General features: G+C 49.7%; 1 protein-coding gene across 1 annotated transcript in view; it reads right to left on the bottom strand.

Annotated features, from left to right (window-relative positions):
* The window catches only part of TMEM163 (transmembrane protein 163), a 277,527-nt gene that overhangs the window by 4,422 nt on the left and 260,391 nt on the right, over positions 1-12,714 (bottom strand). The window contains exon 6 of the mRNA XM_068969547.1: positions 5,471-5,582. Within this exon, the coding sequence (XP_068825648.1) occupies positions 5,471-5,582 (112 nt within the window). The remainder of the gene's footprint in view (positions 1-5,470; positions 5,583-12,714) is intronic.

The following is a 12,714-nucleotide window of genomic DNA, read 5'->3' as shown; positions in this document are numbered from 1 at the left end:
TGGGGTCTCCCTACCAAGGCAGAGCCTGTAGCTAGAGCTCCGGGCGGACAGCCACCGAGAGGCAGAGGGCTTACTCTGAGACTTTGGGGTGTGGTTGGGGGCCGTATGGAGAGTCAACCTCCCCACTCCACAAGGTTCACACCTAGTGGACCTCTCCAACCCAGTACCACCTCAATACAGGCGACAAGGATGAGGAAAGGCAAACCCCTCCACCTTCCCCCAACCAGGTCCACATCCTCGGGATGCCAGTCCAAGGAACTGTGTGGAAAAGGGGGCCAGGACTCGCTGGGTGCCTGCGGCTGGTGAGGGCTGTTCCAGGCGGGCCTCTCCTGCCCCTCTCTGTGTACCCGGGGATCTCTGCCCACCGCCCACCGTGAGCCTCCCACCCCTCACCCACTGAGGCCTCCTTGGTAGATAGCCAGTCTGACAAGGAGCTTCCTCTGGGTATCCTGGGGGGAGCGGGAGGGCAGAGCTGACGTGAGCTTCACCAGAGATGTGTCCCACCACACCAAGTCGCAAGGCCAGATCTCTCAACCTTCCACCTCCCCGCCGTGGAGGCCAGGGGCAAGTAACTCCCTGGGTGCCCCTTCTCAGGCCTGGGGCGAGGCTGCAGCCCAGGCCCCTGTGGTGTGAGTTTCTGGGGCTCCTCCACGCTCGCTCACCTCTAGATAATGAGGAAGCGGACTCTGCTTCCCTTCTGTCTCTGTTCTCCACGCAGCTCATGGAGCTGATGCCCCTCCAGCCTTCTGTCACCTCACGCGAAGCTGGGTGCCGGCCGAGTCTTTCCCAGCTCCTTGCATGTAGGGCACTTGGAGCTTCCTCCCTCTCTGCCCTGCCCCTGGTTTCGGCCTCTGCACATCACACCCTCCATTCTGCCTCCAGTCTCCCCAAGCAGGGGGACAGCAGGTCCACTCTGAGAACGGCAAGGTCATATTTCCCTCCTGTCTTCTGACATATGGAGATCGTCAGTGTTTCCCCTCTCCCATCATAAGAGGCTGGCGTTCACCCCCTTGCCTCTGGCTGTCCCTTGCTTCCTCCTATTCTTTTTATTAATAACAAATGGAATCAGACCCTAGATGGCGCTAGTGGTAAAGAACCCACCTGCCAATGTGAGAAATGCTGGAGAAAAGTTTGATCCCTGGGTCGGGAAGATCCCCCGGAGAAGGGCATGCAACCCACTCGAATATTCTTGCCTGGAGAACTCCACGGACAAAGGAGCCTGGAGGGCTACGGTCCACAGGGTCACAAAGAGTCGGACATGACTGAAGCGACTTAACACACAAGCATGCACAGAATCAAAAAAGTCTCTGGAGCCCACATCTTCTCACAGAGGGCCACACACAGCATCTGCAGAAGCCGTTACTCTGTGCAGGGGCTACCTGGGCTGGAATTGACCTCTCAAGCATCCTCAAAGTTGGGGGAGTTCTGTGTTGAGGGGTGACTGGGGAAAGGCAGAGACAGGAAGGAGATGGCCGCAGCCCCCACAGACTAGAATCCTACACCCCACTTTCTCCACCTTCTTTATGGGCACAGTGGCCCTGGGGCCCTCAGCCAGCCCGCTGGAGCTCAGAAAGTGTAGAGAGTGAGGTTCCCCCAGACGGCCACTAGATGTCCACTCGCTCCACCAAATCACTAGGCTCAGCCAGCCCAGGACAGTGCGAGGACCCACCAGACCCTACAGCGGGTGGAACTTTGACCTTGTTCACCCATCCCCTCCAGGAGCATCTGACCTTCTCCACCCACCTTTGGTTATGGCTTATTTCAGCTGCACCTCTTGTGAGCCTGGCAGAAACACTGGAACCAGCACACCGGACCAGGGGACAATTCTGTATCTGCCCTTCCACATCCTTCAGGATTCTAGAGCCTTCCCAGCTACAGCCATTCCCCATGAAGGACCCTAACCTCACAGCCCCAACCCACAGACCTCCCAGCTTACCAAAGCAGCCCACAAGGTCCCATCAGTCCCTCACCTCTGGGGCCCTGCCCTCACCTCCTATGGGGCCCCACCCCAAACTCCCATGCCCATAAGCTCGTTCCCATGTCCCCTGTCAAAAGGCAAGGGTGGGATGATTTGAGAGAATAGCATTAAAACATGTATATTATCATATGTGAAATAGATCGCCAGTCCAGGTTCAATGCATGAGACAGGGTGCTCAGGGCTGGTGCACTGGGATCACCCCGAAGGATGGGGAACACATGTATACCCATGGCTGACTCATGTCAATGTATGGCAAAAACCACTACAATATTGTAAAGTAATTAGCCTACAATTAAAATAAATAAATTAAAAAAAACAACAAAAACACCAGAGCAGCTGCAAAAAGTAAATGCTGTCATCACCTCAGAAGACATAAGAACGTCTGAGGCGGTCTTGATTAGAGGCTCTAACAGTCTGGCTTTAATGACTAGATAAGCATCTATATAATTAAGCACATATTGATTTTATGCAGAAAATTCTCATTCAAAGTTATTCATGTACTTGAAAACCACCACAGGCTCTGGGCAGAGTCAGCCCAGGCCCCTCATCTCAGAGAGGCTTCCAGCTGTCCTGCGGGCAGCTCTGGAGCCAGAACCCTGGCCCCTCGAGGGTTCAGAACTCCCCCCAGTGACCTTGCCACAATCTTCCTCTGTCTGATTTGTAGTATTAACTTCCTGCACAAAATCATTTTGTCTTAAATAATACAAAGCCAGCTTCAGCCTAGTCCTGATAGCCATGAGCGCACACTATCACATTACTAAATACCCAGAGCAAGAAAACCCAATTAGACACGATTTCCTGCACAGCGTGGGGAAGTCTGGAATCCACCTGCACCCTGCTGCCCCTCTTTCCCTGGAGATACGCTTCCTGACTGTAAGAACAGGACCCAGGGACACCGGATCTGGGGGAGTCAGCCTGGCCTAGTACACACACGGCCCCACCCATTTCACACATAACTCCAGCTTGGGAAGCAGCTGCCTCATCAGGTGACAAGTGAGACCTGCCTGGCCTTTTGGCACCAGAAGCAATTTGCTGGACTTGCTTCCTTCTTGGAGAGAAAGCACTTGGCCTGCTCCCCTGCCCTGGGCCAAGCCAACAGGAACAGCAGGCCGGCCTCCTGAACCCTAGCCTGCCCCCTACCTCCCCCAAGTAAGGACATCATTACAGATTGCTCTGCTAATCAATGAATGAAGAAAATCAGGATCCCAGACAATGCAATTAGCAGGAGGCTGTAATTACTGCTGCATATTTTGCTGATACTCCCACTAAGTGAGGGATTGCAGAGTGTGCCAAACCTCCCGCCACCCCCAGGCAACGAGGCTCATGGGGCGGGCTTGGGGTGGGAGTGCTGCCTCCACGCTTTGCAACAGCCTTGCTCTGTCTCTCCTCTGCCTCCACGGCCTGTTTGTCCCTGAGCTCTGCCCATTTTATAAACATCACCGACATTTCCTCAGTTCCCCCACATCCCACCCCTCTGCCCTCACCTTCTGAGGCCACCACCCTCTGGGATCCCCAGAGACCTCTCCCTCCCAGAAGTTTCTCTGCTCTGTTCTCCACCTTGTTGGCCAGAAGGATCATTTAGAAACATCCACCATGTCACCCCCTCATCTGTTTAAATATTTAACAAAACATCCAAAAATCCCGCACTTGACCTGGCATATCGAATGGTCCACCCTTGCCCACTTGGCAAGGCCCCTCACCCTGTGACCCTTCCTCACAACAGCCCCCAACCCCCTCCCGAGGCCACAGGCTCCCTCCCACCTCGGTTCCCCCTCCCTGGGGAGTGCCTGTCTCCGCTTTGCCTGTTTGTGGGACAATTTTCCCTTAAACTATTCACTCCTCCTTGTAATGACCCCTTCCTGAGGGTTCAGGAGGCAGATGGGAAGACCATTTATGTGTTTGGATGGTTCTGTAGGTGAAAACTATGGACTCCGGAGTCACTTCATTAGAAAACACATGCTTATCATCGGGGGCTTCTCTTAAAATGTTAAGGAAGACCGCCTGTCATGGGAGAGGTCCCACTATTCTGAGAAGGGGTCAAGCTTCAGGATCATGGGTGGGGAGGGGACAGGGCCTCCTGCCTGGCAGCTGGGGGGCATGGTCTGACTGCTGGGGCCTCCAGTCCAGCATCTCAGCTGTAGTCAACTGCACAGAGAAAGTGCTGATGCTGTGTCAGCACAGAGGCTCTGTGACTTTAGGGTGTAACGTAGGACAGACTTACAGGAATAATGCAGGCCTTCCCAGGTGGCACTAGTGGTAAAGAGCACGCCTGCCCATGCAGAAGATGTCAGACACATGGGTTCAATCCCTGGGTAGCGAAGAACCCTTGGAGAAGGAAATGGCAACCCACTCCAGTATGCTTGCCTGGACAATTCCATGGATAGAGGAGTCGGCTACAGCCCACAGGGTCGCAAAAAGTCGGACATGAATGAGTGACTTAGCATGTATGCTGTGTTGACCAATACAGCCTCCCCCCAGGCCCACCTTCCCATCCTTCATGTTAAGGAAATGCAGCTCCCCACATATGTTTGCATCCCCATATTTCATATAGGCGGGAACTCTGAGAGTCTAAGGAGCAGGGAGTGGTTCTTTAACAAGAAATCATGGGAATTCCCTGCTGGACCATGGTTAGGATTCATTGCTCTCACTGCCAGGGACCTGGGTTCAATCCCTGGTCAGGGAACCAATATGCCACAAGCCTCGTGGTATGGCTAAGGGGGGAAAAAATCTTATGATCTCTGCTCTATTTTGTGCAGGTACATCCACCAGCCCACCAGCTAGGACCCTGTGACCTCTCACCCGAGGGCCCAGGGGCGCACGTCTCTACTCCCGACCCTCAGAAACTTCACACGTTCTGGGATAAAGAGAAAGAAAACAGCCAGGAGGCTGTGTTCATCACATTTCTAGTTTACATGCCAGCACCAGTGTGCAAAAACTGAAACGTGCTTTTCCTACTTTCACACACCCTTCTCCGTCTGCCCAAAGGCCACACAGGAGGCTCCTCCTGACCCACAGGACACAGAGGGACACGTTGACCTGGTTCGGTTCTTGAGCAAAGTACACGTGGCTCATATCCCCAGCAAAGCCCTGGTCACTGCTACCTGAACTCCCAGGTAAGGGGGAAATGGGTGTGGAACACGCACCAGACCTTCATAGCATCCAGGGAATATGCTTACTTTTTATTTGCAGTGATGCACAATAAACAAGACTCTGGGAAGCCCTTTGTGCTCTATGATTAGGAGGCAAGCCCTGAGTTACCCTGTTAGGAGGTCCGGGTGGAGGTGCTTTAGGAAGAGCATATTCAATTCCCAGGAGCAAAACATCTGCCCTGATAGGAAACCCTGAGAATCATGAAACAGCCTGGGGAAGGGAGAACAGTGGGGAACAGATTCCAAGCTGTTCTGCAAGATGAGCAGCTGAAAGTGACCCCAACAGCACCTTCCCTCACTGTGAGCTCAGCCCCCGGAGGCCAGGCACACTGGCCTTACTCACCATCTGTTATGAGTGCTCTGCTGGTCAGAACCTTCCCCAGCATGAACTTCAGCACAGCCAGGATGCTGCATAGGATCCCACTTAAAATGGAGACGCTGAACAGGAAATCATCCTAGAAGAGGAAGTTCCAGATTTCAATGGTTCAGCTCATGCCAGAGTAGATCATTGGCAAACCACTGGCCTTTGCTCCCAGAATTAACAGTTGAGTATGCTGCCACTGGGCTTCCCCAGTGGCTCAGCAGTAAAGAGTCCGCACACCAATGCAGGAGATGCGGGTTTGATCCCTGGGTGGGGAAGATCCCCTGGAGGAGGGCATGGCAACTCACTCAAGTATTCTTGCCTGGGAAATCCCGTGGATAGCGGAGCCTGGTGGGCCACAGTCCACGAGGTGGCAGAGTCACTCAGTGACTGAAGAACAGATGCTGCCACCAGGTGGGAGTATATTGCTTGCTTTCATACCTGTTACCTGTGTCACCAGAAACTGAAAAGCAGGATCAGAAACACATGATCCAGATTTATATTTCTTTAGAAACCTCAGAAACCCATTACATTTTCTTTTCCTGTAGGAGATTTCCCTTCCCACTATTCCGCCAAAATGGTTGGCAATCGTTGATCAATCACGGAGTTGGTCAAAGTGCTAACAATAGTAACTTCTATGTAGAGTTTTCCAAGGATAAGTCAAAAAGCAGCTGATTGCAAAGTTTGGAACAAGTAAGTAGACCAGCGGCTCGAGAACAGGGCCAACTGAACTTGCCACAGGGTCAGTTATGGCTGATCAATATGGCTACTTCTAGCCGTATTCTTTCCTTAACTTCACAGAAGCCACTGGAAGTTCCAATGTAGCTTTCAAGGTGGGACAAGGCATCTAAAAATATAGTTTGCTGTTGATGTTATCTTAGCACTTCCTCTAAGTTGTTAGCTCACCTTTGGAAGCAAGTGAGTGAGTCGCATGCCAAAGCGAGTAGCACTGTGTCTCCTGCCTGACAGCAGGGCCCATGGAAGCTCTCAGCTTAGGGCTCCCAGGCACCACTCCCATGAGACACAGCCTCCAGATCCCCCAACATGGAAAGGCACTGCCAGCACAAATCTGATGAACAGCATATGTGCTCGAAGAATGGGTTTCCTAAGTGCCGCAGTGCTGAAGAATCTGCCTGCCAATTCAGGAGAAGCAGGAGATGTGAGTTCAATCCCTGGGACAGGAAGATCCCTGGAGAAGGAAATAGCAACCCACTCCAGTATTCTTGCCTGGAAAATCCCATGGACAGAGGAGCCTGGCGAGCTATAGTGCATGGGATCACAAAGAGTTGGACATGACTCAGCATGCACACACACATACTCAAAGAATAGAATTCCTTAAGCATTTTATTATTCAAATAACCAAGTAATAGAAAGCTAGGAAGACAGCCTGCTTCCCCAGGTTCAAACCTGAGTAAAGTGATTTGAAAAATCACCTCTCTAGAAAGAGGGTATCTGCAAAGCACCTCCTCCACAACACTCATCAGTGGTGGTTGGCTTTAACATATGTCCACAAATCCTTCACTGTGTCCCTGCAAAAGGCACAGCCTAATCCCCTGGTCCTTTGCATGTCAGCTCAACTCATGACTCGAATCTAACAGGATACAGAAAAGAGGAAAAACAAGTTTGGCCAGAAAGTTCATTTGGGTTTTTCCATAACATTTCAAAGAGAAACCCAAAGAAGCTTCTTGGCCAACCCAAACATAACTTTATAGGGTAGAAACCAGGTGAGTGAGCAAGGTGAGCATGTCCACACACAATGATACTGCTACACATGCCTCCTGATAGGATGGGACGTGAGAAGGACACCTCTGGGTGCCCTACGCCAAATCCATAACCTCAGCTGAATTGTGAAAAAACATAAACAGCATTGAGGATGGTCTATAAAACACCTGAGTACTACTTTTCATACATGTCAAGGTCATGAAAGACAAGGAACCACTGAGAAACTGTCACAGGTTGGAGGCTAAGGGGATGTGAGGATAAAACGCCACAGAAATAGAAAAGGTCATTAGCAGGAAATCTGGGGAAATGAGCGCAGAGGCTGGCGTTCTGTTAACAGTGTTGTCATCTCATAGCGTTTTTCCCAGGTGGCTCAGTGGCAAAGGACACACCTGCCAATGGAGGAGATGTGAGTCGGATCCCTGGTTCGGGAAGATCCCCTGGAGAAGTAAATGCAATCCCACTCCAGTTCTCTTGCCTGGGGAACCCCATGGACAGAGGAACTTGGCGGGCTACAGTCAACGGGGTCGCAAAGAGTTGGACACGACTCAGTGGCTGAACATCATCATCTCGCAGTGTGAGTAAAGGCGCCCTGGGCATCTGCATGAGATGCTAACTTTGAGGGAGGCTGGAGGAAGGGCATACGGGACCTCTCTGTAACGTCTTTGCAAGCGAAGTGAAAGTCGCTCAGTGTGTCCAACTCTTTGCGACCCCATAGACTATATAGTCCATGGAATTCTCCAGGCTAGAATAGTGGAGTGGGTAGCCTATCCCTTCTCCAGAGGATCTTCCCAACCCAGGAATTGAACCAGGGTCTGCTGTATTGCAGGTGGATTCTTTACCAACTGAGCTATCAGGGAAACCCTGTCTTTGTAACTGATGCATAAATCTAACACTATCCCACATTTTGCAGTTTTTTAGAATAGTCACTGTATTAAAGTTTCAGTTCCTCAAAAGATCAGTAAGGACTATGCCAAACCTGGCCTCTTGGCAGATCCCAAGTCCCTGCTGTGCATGAGGTTACATAACAGGAGGAGAGGGATGGTGTTGGGGAAGGATCCCCCCCACTCCCCAAATCAAAGCTTTCTTCATGTGGGAACTCAGTCTTACTATGCGAGATGGTAGCAATAACTAGAACCAGACGTGGAACAGCAGACTAGTTCAAAATTGGGAAAGGAGTACATCAAGGCTGTATAATGTCATCCTGTTTAACTTCTATGCAGAGTACATCATGAGAAATGCCTGGCTGGATGAAGCTCAAGCTGGAATCAAGACTCCCGGGAGAAATATCAATAACCACTCTAATGACAGAAAGAAAGAGGAACTAAAGAGCCTCCTGATGAAGGTGAAAGAAGAGAATGAAAAGGCTGACTTAAAATTCAACTTTCAATAAACAAAGATCATGGCATCCAGTCCCATCACTTCTTAGCAAATAGATGGGGAAACAATGACAAACTTTATTTTTTGGGGCTCCAAAATCACTGTGGACCCAGAATGCAGCCATGAAAGTAAAAGACATTTGCTCCTTGGAAGAAAATCTATGACAAGCCTAGACAGTGTATTAAAAAGCAGAGACACCACTTTGCCAACAAAAGTCTATAGAGACGAAGCTATGGTTTTCCAGTAGTCATGTACAGATGTGAGAGTTGGACCATAAAGAAGGCTGAGCACCAAAGAACTGGTGCTTTTGAACTATGTTGCTGGAGAAGACTCCTGAGAGTCCTTTGGACAGCAAGGAAATCAAACCAGTCAATCCTAAAGGAAATCGACCCTGAATATTCATTGGAAGGACTGATGCTGAAGCTGAAGCTCCAATATTTTGGCTATCTGATGTGAAGAGATGACTCATTTAAAAAAAAACAAACCTTATGCTGGGAAAGACTGAGGGCAAGAGGAGAAGGGGGCGACAGAGGATAAGATGGTTGGATGGCATCACTGATTCAATGGACATGAGTTTGAGCAAACTCTGGGAGATGGTGAAGGACAGGGAAGCCTGGTGTGCTGAGGTCCATGGGGTCACAAAGAGTGGGACACAACTGAGCAACTGAACAACAACAGTGCATAAGAAAAAATGCAAATATGATAAGGAATCACATACAAACACAGACCCACATGAAGACAGGATTCGAAAAGCCTAAACTGGGAGATTGAGACAGTCAATTAAGTACGGTGAGACCCCAGACTGAAGAGCTGAATTCTCACTGTGCTCACCCCTGCCTGAAACCTTTCTAGCTCCACTCAATCTACCCACAAAACCCTCATCCCTACCTTTTCTGAGACAGAGAAAGACTGTGTTCACCCCATCTAAGCCCCAGGGAGCTGGGACTTAGGGTACCCCTGCCACCCCCAGATGCATCTCGAGAACAGCAGTGGGCTTTGCTGGTCCTCCCCTGGTTCTGCTCACCTGGGGAGCTCACTGCTGAATGCAGGCTTGGCTGACAAAGGACCGTGAGGCACCAGCAGATCTTTGCTCAAACTAGACTCCACTTCTCACTGGGGAAACAAACTGAGGCTCTCAGATCTCAATTTTCTCTTCCACAAAGAGCAGTGTGATACCCACAGCCCCTGGCAGGCAGCTGGTATGCAGTTAAATGTAGTAATTGTTGTTAGAGGCACAAGATGCATTATCCACAGGCTAACTTATCTCACCAAACAGCCACATTAGGTGCTAATGGTGAGCCCCAGACACAGCATGGTAAGTACACCCTATACAGGAAACACAAGGAATTCATTACCTAGAGAAAACCACACCCGGTGCAATGTAAAGAAGCATAAGAGAAACTGTGGTTGGTATCCATGGTGACTTAGCAAGGGTGAAGGAGCGCTCAGGACCTACCCTTTACCTTGGAGAAGCTTTCCATGGACTGGAATACTGGAGGAATAGGGCAGGGGGTTCCTGATGTAATAAAGTAGAAGCATCATATGATAATTAAAGGCACCCAAGCAGAAGGCTCACTTAATAACTGTATGACTCTGGGCAAGTCACCAAACCTCCCTCCCTATAAGCACTTGTAAAATGCAAAAAAAAAAAAAAAAAAAATCTACCACCCCTGGTGGCTGTGTAGTATGTCCACAAGGATCAGCTGGAGCTATGTTTCCCAGAATCCCCTTGCTAGGTGTTTCCAAGCCACACTCGGCCAGCAGAGACATCTGCGGGAGATCTGGAAAGTGGAGGTGATGCGGCGGTCCCTTGTCCCTGAAGACAGCTGCAGGGCACAGCTTGCTGATCCACTGGCTCCTCTTAGTGGAGGGAGAAGGGCCACACCAGGCCCTCAGCTCTGCCAGCTCCCCTGTCTCCCCTCCTCCAGCCTCTCTGGGTCCTGGGCCAGGTGCTCAGTGTGTGGTTTCATGCCAAAAGCTTCTTCTGCAGATCAGATCACCCGTGTCCTTGAGGCTGAGACCCTGAGACTCAAATGCAGCTCCTTCAGGGTCTCTCGCAATCCTGCTCTGCTCCTCTCTTGTTGGGGAGCCCCACTAACTTCAGGCCCAGGCTCTGAAGCAGGAGCCTCCTGCCATTCTGAAACAAAGCCCCATCCAGACCAGTTAAGAGTAGTTCTGCTTCCCTGCTTAAGCTTCACATATTACCTCAAAAGGATATTCCAAAGTGCTCCAACAGGGCCTGGCACAGAATAAATGATATATTTAAAAGTGCAGAAGCCAAGGTGCCAAACTCGGGGTTTTCATGTCTGTGGATTATTCCCACCAACCAGTCTGCTCCCAGCTCTGAAAGAACATCTGCCTTCCTCAAGTCTGGGAAAACAGAGACTGGGGCCACCTCAAAGCTTCATCAAGAGCGACAAGGCTTTGCCCACCACAGCTGCACTGATCTACTTCAGACAAAATTAACTTCGTAGCCAGTCTCATGGAGGACTGGACTGGCACAGACCTGCCAATGCCCTCACCCCAAACCAGCCTTCAACATCCTAGAAGTCTACTGGGAGTCTCCCAGCCAGAGCCCACCTGGGTCTTCTCTCTTCCCCCAGCCTCCATATCTATGGTTAGCACGAGCATAATGTCACAGAGAAGTAGTCATCCGCCTGCTCAAGACATCAGTCCCTCCTACAGACCTTTGTGTCCTCCCCAAATGCATCATGTGAGAGCCCTAACTTCACTGTGGTAGAATCTGGAGATGGAAATGAGGGAGGTGATTAGAAGTAGATCAGATCATGAGGATGGGGCCCTCATGGTGGTATTAGTGTCCTTATAACAAGAAGAAAAAAATCTCGCTCTCTCTCTTGTTCTCTCCACCTACACACATTGAAGAAAGGCCAGGTGAGGTAACAGTGAAAAGGCAACTATTTGGGATCCAAGGAGCAATCCCTCACCAGATACTGACCCTGCTGGCAACTTAATCTCAGAGTTCCAGTCTCCAGAAGCATGAGAAATAAATTCCATAAGAAATAAAAGCCACCAAGTTCCTAGCATTTTGTTATGTCATCCTGAGTTAAGGTGATTCTGACTGTAACCTTCCCGAGAGTCGGGAAGCCAGATGAGACGTGGCTGGTACATAAGGTAAATGCTACATAAGGAAGAGAAGTTGCAAACGCGAGCAGGTGTGCACCGCTGATGGCTTCTCTCCAAGTGCGGCCGCGCCCGTCATGTCCCACTCAATCCTCACTGCCCAGACAGGCATCTGAAAGGTGGAGAGACAGATGCACAGCAGTGAGACGACCTGCCCAAGGTCACTCAGCTGGAAGCAGGACCTGGATGTGTTCCCAGCTGTAAACCTCACCAGGCTGCCTCGACCATGGCCGCCTAAGCATCTCTCACAGTACTGACTGTGGACCCTGCACAAACAGGGGGACAGGCATTCCCTCATTAGGCACTCTGTCTCCACTGCTGCAGTGCTGGCTGACTGTGGTTTCTCACAGTTGGGTCATCACTAAATGGTTAGAAATTAGTGAAAAAAGGTTCCAGACAACTAGCCACTCACTCAGAAGCCGAGGGTAAATGTATATTAAAGGTGAAAGTCATGTTCATTCTGGTAAGTTTCTTTATGACCTTGTAGTGGTGAAGGGCTTTATAACCGTCTCAAAGGCATAAAAATTGATATATTTGACTACATGGAAAATTGAAACATATGCAGAAGATAAATTATACATGCTTGGGAAAAAATGTTATCACAAAGGGTTAGTCTCCCTAATCTAGAAATCCAAAAGAAGACCAAGAAACTAACAGAAAATGGGCAAAAGACAAGCACAAGAATTAAGCAAATGTTAAACATATGAAAGATGCTTAAACACACTCATGAAAGAAAACAAAAAATTACACCAAGATACCATTTTCCCTCTAACCAAAAGGATTAAAAACTTCTATTCCTTGAAAGACACTATTAAAATAATTAAGGAAAGCCACAGATTGGGGGAAAATTTGCAAACACATTTGTTAAAGGACTTGAGCATGCACAACTCAATAAGAAGAAAACAGAAGACTCAATTTTTTTTAATGAGTAAAGCTTTGAACAAACACTTCACCAAGAAGATACATGACTAGCAAATAAGCAGATG

The sequence above is a fragment of the Capricornis sumatraensis genome, chromosome 3 (genome assembly GCF_032405125.1).
Source record: "Capricornis sumatraensis isolate serow.1 chromosome 3, serow.2, whole genome shotgun sequence".
Taxonomy (NCBI): domain Eukaryota; kingdom Metazoa; phylum Chordata; class Mammalia; order Artiodactyla; family Bovidae; genus Capricornis; species Capricornis sumatraensis.
The sequence above is the reverse complement of the archived record's forward strand: the minus strand, read 5'-3'. Positions and strand labels throughout refer to the sequence as shown.